The sequence below is a fragment of the Phocoena phocoena genome, chromosome 1 (assembly GCF_963924675.1).
Source record: "Phocoena phocoena chromosome 1, mPhoPho1.1, whole genome shotgun sequence".
Lineage (NCBI taxonomy): Eukaryota > Metazoa > Chordata > Mammalia > Artiodactyla > Phocoenidae > Phocoena > Phocoena phocoena.
In genome coordinates, this window is record NC_089219.1 from 25,946,362 (window position 1) to 25,965,694 (window position 19,333).

General features: G+C 41.9%; 2 protein-coding genes across 2 annotated transcripts in view; one reads left to right on the plus strand and one right to left on the minus strand.

Annotated features, from left to right (window-relative positions):
- Positions 1-10,340, minus strand: part of YARS1 (tyrosyl-tRNA synthetase 1) — a 29,629-nt gene extending 19,289 nt beyond the window's left edge. The window contains exons 1-3 of the mRNA XM_065874354.1: positions 10,171-10,340; positions 6,896-7,042; positions 6,584-6,759 (exon numbers count right to left, since the gene is read on the minus strand). Of these exons, the coding sequence (XP_065730426.1) occupies positions 6,584-6,759; positions 6,896-7,042; positions 10,171-10,227 (380 nt within the window). The 5' untranslated portion in view covers positions 10,228-10,340. The remainder of the gene's footprint in view (positions 1-6,583; positions 6,760-6,895; positions 7,043-10,170) is intronic.
- A 302-nt stretch (positions 10,341-10,642) lies between these two features.
- S100PBP (S100P binding protein) overlaps positions 10,643-19,333 on the plus strand; it is a 30,243-nt gene continuing 21,552 nt past the window's right edge. The window contains exons 1-5 of the mRNA XM_065893292.1: positions 10,643-10,679; positions 13,625-13,666; positions 16,564-16,680; positions 17,444-18,285; positions 18,940-19,025. Coding sequence (XP_065749364.1) covers positions 17,446-18,285; positions 18,940-19,025 — 926 coding nt within the window. The 5' untranslated portion in view covers positions 10,643-10,679; positions 13,625-13,666; positions 16,564-16,680; positions 17,444-17,445. The remainder of the gene's footprint in view (positions 10,680-13,624; positions 13,667-16,563; positions 16,681-17,443; positions 18,286-18,939; positions 19,026-19,333) is intronic.

The window sequence follows — 19,333 nt, forward strand, 5'->3', positions numbered from 1 at the left end:
GCTTTTAATCAATTTTATTACTTAACACTCACTATTTTAAATTTTGCCAATTTGGTAAGCAGGAATGGTTTCTCACTGTAATTTTAACCTGTATTTCTTTGAATAATAACCAAGGGGGTTAAGCATTTTTCCAAAAATGTACTCGTTGTTTGGTTTCTTCTGTGAAATGCCTATTTAAGTTTTTCCTACTGGATTGATTCATTTTTGACAACTGATTTTGCAGTTTTTGACATATAATACTGGACATTACTCCTTTGTCAGTTACATATGTTATAAACATCTTCTCCCAGTTGGTGGCTTGTCTTTTTATTTTATCTTACTTTTGATGTACTGAAGGTCTTAACTGTAATGAAGGTAAATTTATCTATCTTTTCCTGTGATTTGTGCTTTTGGTGTGTCTGGTTTAATTTTCCCTGACCTGCGATCATAGGACAGCTTTATACATTGTCTTTTTTTTTTTTTTTGCAGTACATGGGCCTCTCACTGTTGCGGCCCCCGCTTCCGCCGCGGAGCACAGGCTCCGGACGCACAGGCCCAGCAGCCACGGCCCACGGGCCCAGCCGCTCCGCGGCATGCGGGATCCTCCTGGACCGGGGCACGAACCCGCGTCCCCTGCATTGGCAGGCGGACCCCCAACCACTGTGCCACCAGGGAAGCCCTATACATTGCCTTTTATATGTTTTGTAGTTTGGCCTTTACAATTAAAATTTTAATCTACTTGGAATGAAGGGATCATCTTCTTCCCTATGTGGATAACCAATTGTCTCTGCACCATTTTTTCTTAAAAAGTTTATTCTTGCTCTGCTGACCTGCAATGCCAGCTCTGGCATATATCAGGCTTCCATATTTGTGAGGATCTATTTCTGAACTCTTTATTCTGTTCCAGTAGTTAATTCTCTATACTCATGCTATATAAATGAAAAAGGACTTGGTATATAGAACACACAAGGAACTCTTAAAAAAAAAGTTAAAAAACGGGCCAAAACACTTGCATAGATACTTGATTAAGAGAAAAGGAAACACAAATAGCCAACAAAAACATGAAAATAATTTTTTTTTCAATACATATTTTCAGATATTTTACCACTACACTTGAAAGGTAGTTTGGGTGGGTACAGATTTTTCGGTTGGAAATTCCTCTCCTTCAGAATTTTAAAGGTTTTGCCTCATCCCCTTTTAGCTTTCACTGTTCCTTTGGAGAAACGCAAAACCGTTATGATTCCTGACATTTTGTACGTCACTTCTTTTGTCCCTTTGGAAGTTTGTATAATACTTTTTTTTTTTGTCCCCAGTGCTTTAAAATGTCAAGATAATTCACTTTATTTATTTATTAATTGATTGATTGATTTTTCATGTGGGATCTTAGTTCGCAGACCAGGGACTGAACCTGTGTCCCCTGCAGTGGAAGTGCACAGTCCTAACTACTGGACCACCAGGGAAGTCCCAAGACAATGTACTTTAGTGTCGGTTTATTTTCATTCATTTTATTAGGCACTCAACAGGTCCTTTCAATCTGGAAACTCATGTCCTTTAATTGTCCTTAAATTAGTACTTCATTTCCTTCCCTCTGACTCTTTGTTCTCTTTTCTGGAACACTTATTACTCAAATATTGGACCTTTTGGCCTAGTACTCTAGTTTTATCTTTTCTTTTTTTTTTTCCCATTGTGGTCTGTGAGGCCACAAAAATCAAAATTCAAGCACATACAATTCAACCAGCTCCCTCAAGGTACATGTAGTCTTAAGTGTTCTTCTTGTATTTTACAGATTCTAAGACACATTTTTTTAAACATTTAGCATCTCTGAAATCTAGGTGACTTTTTAAAATAAAGGCATGTCATAGATTAATTAGCAATATTTTTTGTTGTTGTTGTTTTTTATTTTATTTTTTTGGCTGTGCCACATGGCATGTGGAATCTTAGTTCCCTGACAGGGATTGAACCCGTGCCCCCTGCAGTGGAAGTGCAGAGTCTTAACTGCTAGACTGCCAGGGAAGTCTCTAATTAGCAGTATTTTTGAAAGCATCTTAGATTAACTGAAATACAAATCTCTTTGTATTTCCACTTTCACTTGGTTTCTGGACACTGAGTATTCTTTTTTTAAAAAAATAAACAAATTTATTTATTTTTGGCTGCGTTCGGTCTTCGTTGCTGTGCGCGGGCTTTCTCTAGTTGCAGCGAGTGGGGGCTATTCTTCATTGCGGTGAGCAGGCTTCTCGTTGTGGTGGCTTCCTTGATGTGGAGCACGGGCTCTAGGCACACGGGCTTCAGTAGTTGTGGCTCACTGGCTCTAGAGCACAGGCTCAGTAGTTGTGGCGCACGGGCTTTGTTACTCCGCGGCATGTGGGATCTTCCCAGACCAGGACTCGAACCCGTGTCCCCTGCACTGGCAGGAGGATTTTTAACCACTGTGCCACCAGGGAAGCCCGCCACTGAGTATTCTTGACTAATTTGCCAATTCATTTATTTGAAGCATCTAGGAAGCTTTAAAAATATTTTATCCAGCATTTTTTTTTTTTAATTTATTTGGCTGCATCAGGTCTTAGCTGCAGCATGCCAGCTTCTCTTTAGTTGTGGAGTGCCTGCAGGCTCCATAGGGAGCGGGCTCAGTAGTCGCAGCATGCAGGCTCTAAAGTGCTGGCGGGCTTAGTTGCCCTGCAGCATAGGGGATCTTAGTTCCCCAGCCAGGGATTGAACCCTCATCTCCTGCAATGGAAGGTGGATTCTTAACTACTGGACCACCAGGGAAGTCCCTTATCCAGCATTTTAAAAATGCTTTTCAGGGTCTCCCTGGTGGCGTGGTGGTTAAGAATCCACCTGCCAATGCAGGGGATATGGGTTCGAGCCCTGGTCCGGGAAGATCCCACATGCCACAGAGCAACTAAACCTGTACGCCACAACTACTGAGTCTGTACTCTAGAGCCCATGAGCCACAACTACTGAGCCTGAGAGCCACAACTACTGAAGCCCGTGCGCCTAGAGCCCATGCTCTGCAACAAGAGAAGCCACCGCAATGAGAAGCTTGTGAACCGCAACAAAAGAGTAGCCCCCACTCGCTGCAACTAGAGAAAGCCCGTGCACAGCAACGAAGACCCAACACAGCCAAAAATAAATAAATTAAATAAATTAATTTAAAAAAAAATGCTTTTCAGCAGGAAGGTTGGTCAGAGTACCTAGTCTGCCAGATTGTTGGAAACAAAAGTTCTTATCCACATCTCAACCATGCTTACAGTTTTTTTGTCCATCTCTCTGGGCTGTATTCTGGGTGAATTTCTTAGTAGAGGCAGACCTCATTTTACTTCACTTTATTGTGCCTTGCAAATACTGTGTTTGTTAAAAATTTAAGGTTTGTGGCAAACTCCTTTCATCAAGCAAGTCTATCGGTGCCATTTTTCCAACAGTGTTTGCTCACTTCATGTCTCTGTGTCGCATTTTGGTAACTTAAATATTTCAAATTTTTTCATTATTATTATATTTGTTATGGTGATCTGTGATCAGTGATCTTTAATATTGTAGGCATACCTTGGGGATATTGTGGGTTCAGTTCCAGACAACTGCAAGGAAATGAATATTGTAATAAAGTGAGTCACACAAATTTTTGGTTTCCCAGTGCATATACAAGTTATGTTTACACTATACTGTAGTCTATTAAGTTTGCAATAGCATTATGCCTAAAAAAAGTACATACCTTAATTAATAAATGTTAAAAAACACTAACCATCATCTGAGCCTTCAACAAGCTGAAATTTTTTGCCATAGTGAAATCAATAGGAGTTTTGCGAGCTTCAGACTTCATGAGGTTTAAGGAAAGAAGCCATCTCCATAACATAAAAGTGCAAGGTGAAGAAGCAGGTGCTGATGTAGAAGCTGTAGCAAGTCACCTGGAAGATCTAGGTAAAATAATTAATGAAGGTGGCTCCACTAAACAACAGATTTTCAATGAAGACGAAACCACCTTATATTGGAAGAAGATGCCATCTAGTACTTTCATAGCAAGAGAGAAGTCAGTGCCTGGCTTCAAAGCTTCAAGGACAGGCTGTTAGGGGCAAATATAGCTGGTAACTTTAACTTGAAGCCAGTGCTCATTCATCATTCCAAAAATCCTAGGGCCCTTAAGAATTACGCTAAATCTACTCTGCCTGTGATGTATACATGGAACAACAAAGCCTAGGTGACAGCACATTTGTTTATAACATGGTTTACTGAAAATTTTAAGCCCACCATTGAGACTTACTACTCAGAAAAAGTTTCTTTTCAAAACATTACTGCTCATTGACAATGCATCTGGTCACCCAAGAGCTCTGATAGAGATGCACAATGACATTAATGTTGTTTTAATGCCTGTTAACACAACATCCATCCTGCAGCCTGTGGATCAAAGAGTAATTTCGACTTTCAAGTGTCATTATTTTAGAAATACATTTCGTAAGGCTATAGCTGTCATAGACAGTTATTCCTCTGATGGATCTGGGAAAAGTAAATTGAAAACCTTCTGGAAAGGATTCACCATTCTAGATGTCATTAAAAACATTTGTGATTCATGGGAAGGAGTCAAAACATCAACATGAACAAGATTGGGAAGAAGTTGATTCCAACCTTCAGGGGTGAAATTGAGGGGTTCAAAACTTCAGTGCAGGAAGTAACTGCAGATGTGGTAGAAACAGCAAGAGAACTAGAACTACAAGTGGAGCCTGAATTGCTGCAATTTCATGATAAAACTTAAACGGATGAGGAGTTGCTTCTTACGGATGAGAGGAGAAAGTGGTTTCTTCATATAGAAACTACTCCTGGTGAAGTTGCTATGAAGTGTAGAGAACAAACATATCGACACCAAGGGGGGAAAGTGGTGGTGGTGGGGGGTGGTGGGATGCATTGGGAGATTGGGATTGACATGTATACACTAATATGTATGAAATGGATAACGAATAAGAACCTGCTATATAAAAAAATAAATAAAATTTTAAAAAGATACTATGAAGACTGTTGAAATGACAACAAAAGACTTAGAAGATTACATAAACTTAGTTGATAAAGCAGTGGCAGGGTTTGAGAGGACTGACTCCAATTTTCAAAGAAGTTCTACTGAGGGTAGAATGCTGTGAAAATGTATTGCAAGTTATAGAGAAATTGTTTGTGAAAGAGTCAATCGATGTGACAAACTCCACTGTTGTCTTATTTTAAGAAACTGCCACGGCCACCCCAACCTTCAATAACCATCACCCTGATCAGTCAGCAGTCATCAACACCAAGGCAAGACCCTCCACCAGCAAAAAGATTATGACTTGCTGAAGGCTCAGATGATAGTCAGCATTTTTTTAACAACAAAGTGTTTTTATTTTTTAATTAATCTATTTTTAAAATTTATTTTATTTTTGGCCTCATTAGGTCTTTGTTGTTGCGCGCAGGCTTTTCTCTAATTACGGCAAGCGGGGGCCACTCTTCATTGCGGTGCATGGGCTTCTCTTTTTGCGGAGCACAGACTCTTCGTGCGCGGATTCAGTAGTTGTGGCTCGTGGGCTCTAGAGCACAGGCTCAGTAATTGTGGCGCATGGGCTTAGTTGCTCCACGGCAGGTGGGATCTTCCCGGACCAGGGCTCAAATCCATGTCCCCTGCATTGGCAGGTGGATTCCGAACCACTATGCCAAAAGGGAAGCCCATGACAAAGTATTTTTAAATTAAGGCACACACATTTTTTTTTTAGACATAATGCTACTGCACACTTAACAGACTACAGTATAGTGTAAACATAACTTTTATATGCACTGGGAAATCAAAATATTCATATGACCCCTTTATTGTGATATGTACTTTATTGAGGTGGTTTAGAACCAAACCTGCAATATCTCTGAGGTATATGCTTTATTTAAACTCTAAATGTCCAACAGTGGGGAATGTAAAGAAAGTTAAGTTAGATGAAGTAAAAAAAGAAATCAACTTGTAAGCAAGATCTGGGTTCACATCATGGTCCTTTTACTTATTGGCTGCATGAACTTGGGAAAGTTAAATCTGAATCTATTTCCTTATCTATGAAATAGGATAGAACAATGCTTACCTTAAAAAGTTGTTCTAAGGGTTTAAATGCAAAAGTGACCATTAGAGTGATACATGGCTTATTTGAGAGGTTAAAAAAATTAAAGAATGTGGAAACTATGAGGCAGCGGGCAGGGGATAGGGGGAGTGGGCGACAGTTACTTAGGAAACTGTAGATTAAAAAATTAGGACATAAAATTATATGTATGTTAATGTTACAAATGTAAATTTTTCTTTCACATTTCTTTTATCATTATTTGCTGAGGCTGGAAGGAGAAAGTGAGACTGAGTTTTTCACCACTCTCCCATATGCTGTGAGGTCTGCAAGGCCAAGGACTTTGTTGTGGTTACACTTATATTTCCAGCAAACAGTATGGTACCGAGGCATTTACTAGTCAGTAGATTTTTGATGGATGAATCAAAAGGACAAAGTGTATACAATTTTTAATGGTTCTTAACAGGTAGAGCCCAACAACTTCTAATCCTTGACTCCCCAGGCCTGTAACTAGCTAGCAGCACCAGAGCCACAAGGAGGGTGGATGATTGAGCACTTACTTGCTGAGCTGGTAATCAGTGCCTTTGATGAACCTGAGCTTCTCCAAGGGTACCCCAATGCTCTCCAGCATTGCCTTGATCACATTCTCATAATAGCTGGTTCGGAGTTCTAGAAGTTCCCATGGGGCCTTCATGTTATCCAGGTACGCATGAAGATCCGCAAACAGAATTGTTACCTGGGCATAAGAGATAAGGGGCCATCAAAATGTGAATTTGTCCAAGTACCTCCAAACAAGTGAGGTAAGTCTTATTAAGTCTCTCTTTTGGCCATTGCCCAAGGGCAACTGCTTGCTTTATAACATTAGTTCTTACCTCACATCCTGCTTTCAGGAAGTCCGCGATCTTAGACATAGGCACAAAGTAAGCCACATGTGGCTTGCCTGTGGTTGCTGTGCCCCAGTAAACTTTAAGTTCCCGCTCCTTCAGTATCTCCTTCACCTTCTCTTCCCCGAGAACCTCCTGTTGTGGAAGCAGAAGAGCTGGTTTAATGCCAGTGCCCCACCTTGCTCATCCTTTACCCTGTGACAAGGAAAACAAAGGTATGTTTCACTGAGGGTCCAGGCTCAGAGCCAGCAGGGAGGTCTAGCCAGGCTCTCACTGCTGAGTGACAGCCAAATGAAGCCGGTGCTCTTGCCAGTACCACTCCAGTGCAGACACTGACGTTAGGGGAATGGAGCATGTCTCTAACCATATCTTCCCCTCCGTCTACTTTTAGCTCATGCTCCTTCCTTTCACAGCCAATTTCTTGAAAGGTGTCTCTTATTCTGCTCTCCATTCCTTATCTCCCCTTCTAGTCTGAATTCTACACAGCATCACACCACTGAAAATGCTCTTGCTAAGATCACAGATGGCCTCCGTGTTGCTAAATTCAGTGAATACTTTTTAGTCCTCACTCCCCCCGAAACAATCTCCTCTTTTGGTTTTCTCTATTTTACTGTCTTAGTTTTCCTCCTACTTTTCTGGCTGCTGGGACTCAGATTTCTTTGCAGCTGTTCTTCTTCCTAATCATTTAAATAATAGCAATCCTTGGGGCCCTATCTCTTCTCTTCTTACTCTACATTCTCCCTAACTGATCCTCTACAGTTGCTTCAATTACTACTTATGAACTAGTAACTACCAAATCTCCTGCTCACACCTATATACATGTACTTGTTATCAACCCAGTTCAAACACAACACGTGCAAAATTAAACTCATGCTTTCACCTTCTTACCTCACTCCCCAACCATATTTTTCACTTAGTTTCACCCCAGTGCAATAAATGGTACTATCATTCACTGAGTTGCGCAAGTTACTCTGAAACAGCTCTTAAGTCCTCCTACTTCTTTCCGCCTCTACACCACCAACCTAGTCTTGGCCATCATTAGAGATCACACCAAGATAACCGTAATAGCCTCTTAACAGGTCTCCCATATCTACTCTTGTTCTCTCCAATCCATGTCCCAAAAGGAAGCCAGAGAGGTCTTTAAAAACCAAAATTTTATTAACTCATTCACCTATTTAAATACTTTAATAATAATTTCCTTTTGCCCTAAGACAATATTGGAAAAATCCTAATAGGCTAGTATGCTGCTGATAAGAGATTTTAGTGTTTCTTCAGGTGACAGTTTGTGGGGGGCTGTTGGAAGCCATGAAAGACAAAAATTGTTTTGCTGGTTTGAATCACCTATTAGTAGGATTTGTTAAAATCTTGTGTTCCAAGCCAGCTGGAGGCTGATCCTCTGAGCCGCTGACTATTTGGATACTTGGAGAGTTTTCACTACTCAAGGAAAGGTCATATCACTTACCCTTTAAAACCTGAGTAAGTCAACGCCACTAGCTTTGTGTGTCATTTCTTCCCAACCTCTCTTTATTTTATGGAGAGAGGTTAGGAAACAAAGGATCTGCCTAAGGGGAAGCATGCAAGAATCTCTGGTTAAGATCAAATTATGAGTGAAAATAACCTAAATGTCCATCAACTGACAAATGCAGAAACAAAATGTAGTATATTCATATAATGGAATATTATTCAGCCGTCATAAGGAATAGAGTTCTGATAAGTGCAACAACATGGATGAAACTTGAAAACATTATGCTAAGTGAAATAAGCCAGACACAAAAGGCCACATATTATGATTCCATTTATATGAAATGTTTAGAACAGGCAAATTAGAGACAGAAAGCAGATTCATGTTTCCCTAGGGCTGGGGAGGTGGGAGGAATGGGCAGTGATTGCTAATGGGTACAGGTTATTTTTGATGATGAAAATGTTCTGCAATAATGGTGATAATTGAACAACCTTGTTGCTACATCAAAACCCACTGAATTGGGCTTCCCTGGTGGCACAGTGGTTTTGAGTCCGCCTGCCGATGCAGGGTACATGGGTTCGTGCCCCAGTCCGGGAGGATCCCACATGCCGCGGAGCGCCTGGGCCCGTGGGCCGTGGCCGCTGGGCCTGCGCGTCCGGAGCCTGTGCTCTGCAGCAGGAGAGGCCACAACGGTGAGAGGCCCGTGTATCGCAAAAAAAACAAAAAAACAAAAAAAACCCCCACTGAATTGCACACTTTAAAAGGGTGGATTTGATGATATGTTACTTGTATCTCATAAAAAGAGAAAAGCAAGCTGTGGCCCAACTAATGTAACCACTGCCCTTCCTAAAACCCCAATGTTAAACATAGCTTACAAGGCCCTCATGACCTGGTCCCTGCCTATGCCTCCTAAACAAACACGTAAAATGTATAGGATGTCAGATGGTGGTAAGTTCTATGGAGAAACAAAAACAAAAAAAGGCAGAGCAAGGGATGTGGCAGTTCTGGTGGCAGTGGTTTGTTATTTAAATAACGTGGCCAAGAAAGGCCTTCCAGGCAGCGTGACAGTAGAGGCCTGAGTCAAGGGAATGAGCAATATAAATATTTCCTAGTGCTTGATCTACATTTTGCTTCCTCTACTCCAGCCAAGTTAGCCTTCTCTCTGAACCACAGGGTTCTTTCTTCCCTCTGGATCTTGCCCTGGGTTCCTTCTACCTGACACATTTTTAGCCCCCAGTATTCTGGTTAACTTCTACTCCTGCAGTGCCTGGAACCAGCAGGAACACATGTGGAGTGAAGAAATGATCCGCATCCTTCAGGGCGCAGTTTAGAGGTCACTTCCTCAGCTTTCCCTGACACTGCCCCCGGCCCTCCCCCGTAACTTCCTTTCAAGAAAGATCTCCGCGTAAAGTACCTTCCAGTACTTGTTTCGACTGTAATTAAATGTTTGGGTTATGGATCATTTTAAACGTCTGATTTCCTCCAGACATGCTCTGGGAGGGCAGGGTCCTCCCGACGTATCCCCCAGCGCCTAGCACCGCGCCTGGCACATGATAGGGTGGGTGGGGTGGGAGCCCTGGATTCGAAGCCTGGCTCAACACAAGTAACTGCACACTGGAGGCGAGCCTACTGTGATTTCTGTGGGACTGACTGACGGGCAGTGAGGACTGCAATCTCTCTCAGAGCGGCCTCGGCGCGGAGTCCCCGGCCTCACACACTTATGACCCCGTAGCGGGGCTCAGGATCACTGGACCTCCGGCCCCCAGTCCCCAACGGCGCACTTCCGACCCCGAGGCCCAACCTGCAGGTTCCGGGTGATAAGGTGCAGCTTCTCTTCAGGGCTCAGAGCGTCCCCCATGGCTCTGTCCCCTCCGTCTCCTGCCCTGAGCCCAGCACTCGTGCCCCTTTCTCGGCCGCCGCCGCCGTCGCGTGCCGGGAACTGTCACGCAGGTCCAGTTAGGTTGCATCAGCTGAACTCGTCGCTCGGCTTGCTCGGCCTGGACCCTTGTCCTCCTACCAGCAGCCAGGAAAGAGTCAGGAGCAGCGAAAAGTCGAGCCGGTCGATGAGACGAAAAGGGGTGGAGCCAATAGGTGGGGTAAGTGGTGCGGAGGGCGGAGCTGCGGCGCCTGCGCGGGGCACAACCTTCTGAGAGGCGGGGCGGTTTCCTGCCAATCACTGCCTGTTTGCCCTCCCCCTGGCGCTGGCCCGGCAGCCTCGCGGTGGGGGAGGTCGGGGAGGGGGCGATAAAATGGCGCAGGGGGCGGAGTGAGGTGCAGTCGTTCACCTAGGCTTGGGCCCGGCTTCTGGAGGTGAACAGCTGAGGGACGAGGGGGGTCGGCGTTCCTTGGCTGGGAGGGGGATGGGGTCGCTTGTTGCTTCTCCAGAGGGCCGCGCAAGCCGTCCGCCCCGTTGAGGGGTTGAGAGGCCCTCACCCTGGCGGGAGAAGGGCTTGTTGTCGTTTCTGAGGTGATGGCGGTGTGGGGGGGAGTATCTCTGCCCCCCACCTCCACGTCGGCGGGCGATAGATGCCCCTCACTCTGCCGAGGCAAAGGGAGGCCGTCTGGTTACCCGAGAGGGGGAGTGAGGTCCGTTCTCCCTACGCAGTGGGGCCGGGGGGGCTGGAGGTGGAGATGGAGGGAGTGCTTCTGCCCTCTACCCCACGGGGCCGGGAGGGTGTCGGTAGGCAGAAGATCGCGGTCTTTCCGGCCGCGCCTTGCGAGCGGGGGGCTGGAGAGGCTGAGCCGCCCCAGGGGGGATCGGAGGCCCGGGTCCAGCTGAGGTGTGGGGTGGGCAGCCATCCGCAGGGTGAGGGTGCACTGCGCTGGCCTGCTGGCAGGCCGCTTTTGCTCTTGCTGGGGGAGGGGTGGGCAGCAAGCCCCGCGCTTCTCCCGCCTTTCGCGGGAGGCGGGAACTCTTGGTCTTTTGGGAGGAGGGGAGCCGGAGGCGGGAAGTGCGAAGTCCCAGCCCCGAGGGCGATGCCGTGTCGCAGCGCTTCTGAGGGAGAGCTGGGGGCGGACAAGCCGTATCCTACGAAGGGTGAACTGCGATTCCCCTTCCTCCTAGCGCTCTAGGACTGGAGGCGGCACCGGTTCCTTCCAGGGCTGGAGGGCGGGCAGTTGGCACTGCAGGGTGGGCCCCGGAGAGGAAGTGATTGAGTTGTGTTCCTGCTGCCCCAACCTGACCTCCAGTTTCCTGTGGATTTGTTAGAGGCGTCAAGCTTTAGCAAACCTATCTAAATCATTTAAAAGACATTTTCTTTTTAAAAAGAAACCTGTTGCTGCAGCTGGGAAGTATTTTGTCTCTGTGCCCAGGTGGGATGATGTCCTGGCACCCTTATCTAAGCGAAACGTTACCTCAAGCAGAGATTTCCAGCCCTGGGTCGTTTTTCTGTCCTGCAGTGTTTACGGCAAAGGGCGTTGCAGAATTCTCAACAGATAATTTCAGTTCAGTTTGATTTTGATTAAACTTTATGGCCGTTTTATGGAGTGATAAAGCCTACTGAGTGCCTTTAGTGCTGTATGTCTCACATGTATTTCATGTAGGAAAGGTTGGAAATCAAAGGTCATTGGGGAAGTCCGGTCTCTTGGAAATAATCCTTTCCCTTGGCCATACCTGTCAGATCCAGCTTGGTAATGGTCTTGGCTTTAGAGCCTTGAAAGAGGGATGTGGGGTTGTGTCTGGTGTTGCAGTTTTCGTGGCCTTAATAAAATAAGGCTTTGTGCTTTAAGGCAGTAGGTTTTCTTAGGTACGATAAAAATAGAAAGGGAGCCAGTTTCTGAAGTTGCAACCAGGAGGTTAGAGAACAGCGGGTGGGGGTGGTAAACTGAAGTGTGAAGAGGGGGTGGACAGGTGAGAGAGACATGGAAGGACAGAATAGGGTCACAGAAGGGATGGGGAGCAGAGAATTAAGAGATAGACTTGAGAGATGGTGAAAATATTTTTCCTTTAAAAATAAGGAGATCCTCATGTTTCAGATCACTACAAAGCAAGTGCCAAGAAAGGCATGTGATGGTGGAATGGCAGACAGGGAAGTACTAAGGCTGTCTTGTGGAACTTCACTTTAGAACTTCAGTTTTATCCGAGATTTTTTTTCCTCCCTTGCAGATTTATTAAATATCAACTTTCATTAGTATAAGGCTTTTAGGTTTAGAATGCTTTCATAAACATCCCCTCATTTGATCCTCATGATAATCTGTGTTCGAAGTTAACAGTGACTAATTATCCCCCATTTTTCAGAATGGTGTTCTCATCTGTATCGAGGTTCAGAGACTTCAGGTGAAATACAGAGGTCTCTGAATTTTAGTCCAGTGTCTCACTTCAGTGACCGTTAATTTGCAGAATTTGCCTGATATTTCAAATGTCCATACGGCCTCATCTTTAACCAATTTATTGTGACAGTGTGGTTGACAAGATGCTGGGTTAAATTAGAAGGGATTAGAGCATACTGAATAATTTCTTAACAAGCAGGGACCAGGGGAAGTTTCCTGTCGGTTTAACAATCTTTTCCTACCATTACTGTGCTTATCTTAAGACTGATTCTTCAGGGGTCAGGGAGATGATGATGGTGGGGTAAAATAATAACCAGCCACTACTAATTTAGCTTTTACGTTGTGCCTGTAGTATGCTAAGTACTTTGATGTTCATGATCTCATTAGTTCTTGCAACAGCCTTATGAGGTAGGTACTGTGATGGTCCCTATTTTACAAGGGAGGACATTTGAAACTTCAGAATGTAATCATTGTATCTTTCCCCACTGACTTCTTAATTTTAAAATGTTTTTATTATTAAATATTTCAAGCATATAAAAATTATAGTTATACCATGTAACAATAACAAATACTGTTATACCCACCACCTAGCTTTATTGTTTTAGGTCTTTTCTTATTAATGTTTTTTAAAGAAATAAAACATTACAGATAGAATTGAACCTACTCACACCCCCTTGCCATTCCTCTTCCCTCCCCACCACCAGAGGTAGTCACTGTCCTGAACTTGGTGTTCTTTATTCCTATTTAATGATGTATATATATGTATCCATACACAATTTATGTTATTGTTTCTTTAACAAATAAATTGTAAGGAAAAAAAAGATGGGAATCTGTAGATTAAAAAACTCACAAGACCTATCAGCCGATTGCAATATATGGCCTTTATTTGGATACTGATTTTTTTTTTTATTAAAAAATACAACATTTATAAAATAGCTGGAAATATGAACTGGATATTTTATATGAGGAATTCTTGTTATTTACAGATGAAATGATGTGATTCCTGGGACTTGCTTCAAAATAATCTGGTAAAGGGGGAAGTGGATGGGGCAAGGTTAGCCATGGGTCGATAGTTGGAGCTGTGTGATGCGTATGTGGGAATTCATTATACTGTTACGCTGTTTTTGTATATGTTTTAAATTATAATAAAAAGTATTTTTTTAAATGAGGAAATAAAATTGTGAAGAGAATGATTTGTGCAAGTTAAATGTTATATGTATATGGTATTCTGCATGCTTTTGCTCCTAGACCTATTGGAACATTCTATGAGAGAAGCTCAGAAGAGCCAGCTCTGTGCCTGTGGATGTCATGTGGCATAGGAATTGATGCTTTCAGTGGTTATGAAGAATAGTGGTCCTTTGTGTGCACAGTAAAGTTTGCAAGTAGTGATGTTTTTCTTCCAGTGAGGTTTGGCCACATTCACTGTTATTTCTCATGTTATTCCATTCCACTTGGGAAATCAAGGGAAGCCTGTGCAAAATAAGGTGGCTTAAATTATTTTTGCCAAGGGACCAAAAGCCCTTTTTGATGTCTGCATCCTTCGTAGTATATTAGAGAGTGTACTGAATGTAGAAGGCTCTGCCATTTGCTTACTGATCCAGGGCAAGTCTATCACAAGGGTGGTAGAAAAAAACAAGAAAAAACATTGTCTTTGGAATTAGACTTGGGTTTGGATCCTTGTTCTAGCATATTAACTCTGTATACTTGGTATACCAAATGCCTCTGAACTTTAGTTTCCCAAAAGTGAAAATGTATTGAACTCTTCATTTGATTAAGCAAGTGCTTGGACTAGACCTTTTGTTTGTTTGTTTCGTTTTTCTTTTTGGCGGCACCATGCTGCATTTGGGATCCCGTGCCCCCTGCAGTGGAAGTGCGGAATCATAACCACTGGACTGCCTGGGAACTCCCAGGACTAGACCTTTTGGAAAGAGTTGGAGAGTGGGGGTGGTGGCTCAGAAAGAGTCTCTGTTTCGGAAATGTGGCTGCTTAACCCCTGTGCCTGTGATACTTGTGCTTGACACCCACAAACTTCGTTAAGTAAAAGAAAAATTTTTCCAGAAGTAAACTTTTTTCTTACTGCTGCCTAAAGAAATAGCTTCACTCTATAATACAACCCAGTCACTGGCCAGAGAAATTACTTTTCATAGAGACACCTGCTTCAGTGCCGAGAACTGTCTCCCAATTGCTGAAATATTGGTAAAATAAGATAAAAAGCCATGGCAACTCTTAAGTTTAAATATAACAGCTTATAGAGTTATAGAGTATATAGAGTTATATTGAGGGGTTAGAGTTGTAAAATGTGTCTCACTGCGTAGTTTATAACAGGTGCTTAATATTTCTTCCCTTTTTGTCCCATCTCATCTCTAAGATGGACAAGCCTTTTTCTTTAACTTGTTTTTCCCCCAGTTTTTTTGAGATATAATTGCCATATAACATTGTATTAGTTTAAGTTATACAACGTGATTTGATATATGTACATAATGCAAGATGGTTGCCACAATAAGTTTAGTTAACATACATTACCTCACACAGGAATTTTTTTCTAATGATGAGAACTTTTAAGATCTCTCTTAGCAACTTTAAAATAAAAAATACACTATTGTTAACTATAGTCACCATGCTATACATTACATAGGTCTCTTCTAATTCTAAAATTCTGTAATCCTTCCCATTTCCTTCTAACTTTCTCTAGTACTTCTCCCCACCCCGCCCCGCGGCTTGTTGTATCTTAGTTTCCCGACCAGGGATTGAACCTGGGCCTTAGGCAGTGAGAGTATGGAGTCCTAACCACTGGACCACCAGGGAATTCCCTCTTTCTATAGTACTTTATTGTCCATAGCATTTTGTATTTTCTCATATTGGTATGTAACTTTCAGTTTTGTCTCTGTAGGAAGATTATACATTCCTTGAGGGTGGAAATCATATCTTTATTTCTTAGAAATCTTATAGAGACAAATTATCTAGCTCAGTGCTGTGTGAGGATAGTAGCTCAGAAAATGTTTCCTGAAAGAGTGCATGAACCAAAACTAAAATTCAGGGAGGGAAGTGGGTTGGGGGAGAATTCACAGTTAAAAGGCTACAAGAATTTTCCAAATTACTGAGTTTGGTGATTAAGTGTTTCTTATAGCTTCTTAGCTGTTGACATGTGATATGTAAATATCAGCTTTCTATCACCTTTGCCATCTAGAAAATAATTAGAGATTAGATCCGTCATTAGCTATTTAAGAACTAGGTTTTAATTATACAAGTAATATATAAATATTCAAGTAAAAAAGTAAAATACTAAAGTCTCCCCTTGTCCTCTCAGGATTCCCCCGCAGGTTATGACAGTCATCAATTTTGCGTTGTATTTTTCCAGACCTGTTCTTTGTGTTTATATATGTATTGAAAATGTATGATCATAATTATATATGTATATATGTATGGTCATAATACATATATTGTATGTATTATGTATGGTCATAATTATAGCTTTTATATGTATGGTCATAATAATAACTTTTAGATCTTGGGGGAATCTTAGACATCACCTAATCCCTGTTCTCCATCCCTTCCCTATTTTGTAAATGAGGAAACAAGTCCCTGGTTAAGTGGCTTGCCCAAATTATCACAGCTGGTTATTGACAGAACCAGGACAACAACCCAGGTCTTTGGACTCAAGACAGTAGTCATCTTACTAGAGCAAATGATATTCTTAAGAAAGTATAAATTGTTGGGAGGAGGAAAATTAGTTCCTTAGTTGCATAATTTTTCTTCTAAAGATTTTTCTTTGATGTTCTTGACTCGAAATCCAACTTTGTGGTATTTAAAAAAAATCAAGATCAAAATTAATAGATGGAGCACCTTAAAGCATAATGCAGTTGACTTTGTAATTAGCAGAGTTGAAAGTGATGAGAAGATCCTCTAATTTTCTTTGTGCCTGCAGGAAGGTGGGAGTCAATCATTTTGACAAGTCTCCTGAAAAGAACAGCTAGCAGGAGCTGAACCCTTTTTCCATTTGGTCTCGTGGCAAAGGCAGAGATCACACCAGCAGCTCCACACAGTATGAAAGACAATTCTTTATCTTATTGTATGCTTAAAGTTTTTTTTGTTTTTCATTTTCAGAAGTAATACATGTTTGCTTTCTAAAAAGTGTAAACTGTGAAAATCCAAACATTTTACATACATATTTATTTTGTTTGTATGTTATAGATATTATTCCATGATAGTATATACAGATTCACTTCATTGTGTTTTTAAATAATTGTAAAGTATATACAGATCCACTTCATTGTGTTTTTAAATAATTGTAAAGTATTCTATAACATGAGTGTACCATGATTTTACTGAACAGTTCTGGTGATGGACATTTAGGTTGTTTCCAATATTTGGATGTTTTGAATAATGCTACTTTGAACATCTTTGTAAATGTATCTATGTGCCTTTGTACAGGTACTTCTGCGAGATAAATTTCCAGAAGTGAAATTGCTGGGTCAAATGCTGTTGCCAAATTTCTCTCCACAAAATATTGTACTGACTTATACTGTCACTGATAGTGTGTGAGGATCCTTGTTTCTCACATTCTCACCAAACTAGATTACTGTGTCATCTTAATTTTTGCCACTTTGATAGGAAAAAAAGTATCTCATTGTTCTGATATACATTTCCATGATTCTGGTAAGCTTAAATATCTTAAAACTTTCTCATGTTACAAGTCATACTGCAAAGAATTTGAAATACTAAGACACCACCACTCTCTAGAGCAGATTGGAATTGATATAAGGGTATTTCCTGTTCCTCAGCAAAACTGCCTTTTATTTCTCCAGATATGCCGTGCTCACTAGTGCCCTCTGAACAGTCTTCTGGTACCTCTCTTTTGCCTAAAGACAATGCCCCATTTTCTTGGGATTCCTTGGATGAGGACGGATTGGATGACTCCTTGCTGGAGCTGTCTGATGGGGAAGATGATGGCCATTTCAGTTTCACAGAGGAAGAGATTCAGGAACTCTTGAAGGATGATGACCTATCAAATGAGCACTTTTCTTGGGGAGGAGGTTTGCCTAACGATGACAGCAGGAATGTTGAGAAGGGAGGGAAAGGGAGTCAAATTCCACTTGATACTCCCCAAGAGAAAAATTCATTGTACAGCTTGGGACCAGAAGCTGAGACCACTAGCCTTTTCAAACTACCTCAACTAAATACATCAGTTGGTCATGGACCAACTCCTACTAAACCATTGAACAGACGCTTTGCACTAGAAAAGAATCTTATAAAAGTTACAGTTGCACCATTTGATCCAACAGTTTGTAATGTTGTACTTGATAAGGACAAGACTGATACATCCAAAGTTACTGAAAAACCCTCCTCCCTTGGAGAAGGGATGAGAGAAGATGGTCTTAGCCTAAATGAGAGCACAATTTGCACAGAATCTGAAGGGATCAGCCTCAGTAACTCTGCCTATGATGGGCCCCCACTCCCTTCTTCAAACAGTAACTTTCAACAAACTGTCTCTGATAAAAATATGTCTGACAGTAAGAAACCTACACCTGTATTCTCTCAGATCTTGGACCATTCAGAGACTCCTAATACGGGGTCAGCCTGGAGAAATGGATCACATAAATCAAGTGTTGAAATGAGGTTTCCGGTTGTTTCCAGTTCATCAAACAAAGTAAGTATATTTTTCAAGGTGAAGAGCGGAATGAAATTATTTTCATTCAGAAGCTGTATAGCAGAGCTTTGTATTCAAATAAATTGGGGTTTGAATCCTGACTAGCACTGTGACCCTGGGCAAATTATTTAGCTTCTCTGTTTCCTCACAATTTCTTATCTATAAATTGGAGTAAATGATACTTTACAGTATAGTAAAGATTAATTAAATAATTTATTGACGGTAACTGGTACATAGTACTAAATTAACCATTCACTGAATAGACTAAGATGATGATGATTTTATTATTTCTCCTTTCTTTGGGTTTCAGCCTAAGTCTCAATCTTTGGTTGCCACGCTGTATATATTAGATAAAACAGCTGTGAGTCAGCCACTGAAGCGCTGAAAAATCTTGGACAATTTACCTAACCTCTTTGAGCCTGATTCCCTATCTGTCAAATGGGTGTAACAGTCCATACCGCTTAGGGTTTTTTTTTTTTCTTGAGATTACCGTCATTATCTCATTTAAAGCACCTCCCTTAGTGCCTGGTACACGCTAGGGTTTACGAGTATGCCTATGTAGCCATTAGTTCAAGAATATTTCCATAAATGATGTTTTGTTATAACTAAGGGCCATCTTTGCTTCTTCATTCTTTCTGCTCTGAAAAAACGCAGGATGTTCTTGACAAGGATTCTGGGAAGCTGAAGGTCCATGAAAAAAGACTAGGCAAAGTCATTCCTGTTCTGCAAACCAAAACAAGGTAATGGTATAGTGAAGTATTCTGGTTTCTGTTGGTTCTCTTCAGTTGCTTTCTTCCTCTCCTGAGTTTCTCCTTAGTGTGGGGAAAAAGCCCTGCACCAGAAGTAAGCATACTTGAAGTTCTGGGACTACCAATAACTGTGTGACCTTGAACAAGTCAAATATTCTCTGACCTTGGTTTCTTTGTCAATAAAATGAGGCTAATGATGCCTTCCCTGCTGCCTCACAGGGTTATTTTGAAGAGAAAAAAAGACATATTAGTGAAAGCACTGTATAAATGTAAGATTTCTTTCCCTGCGTGTGGGGAAA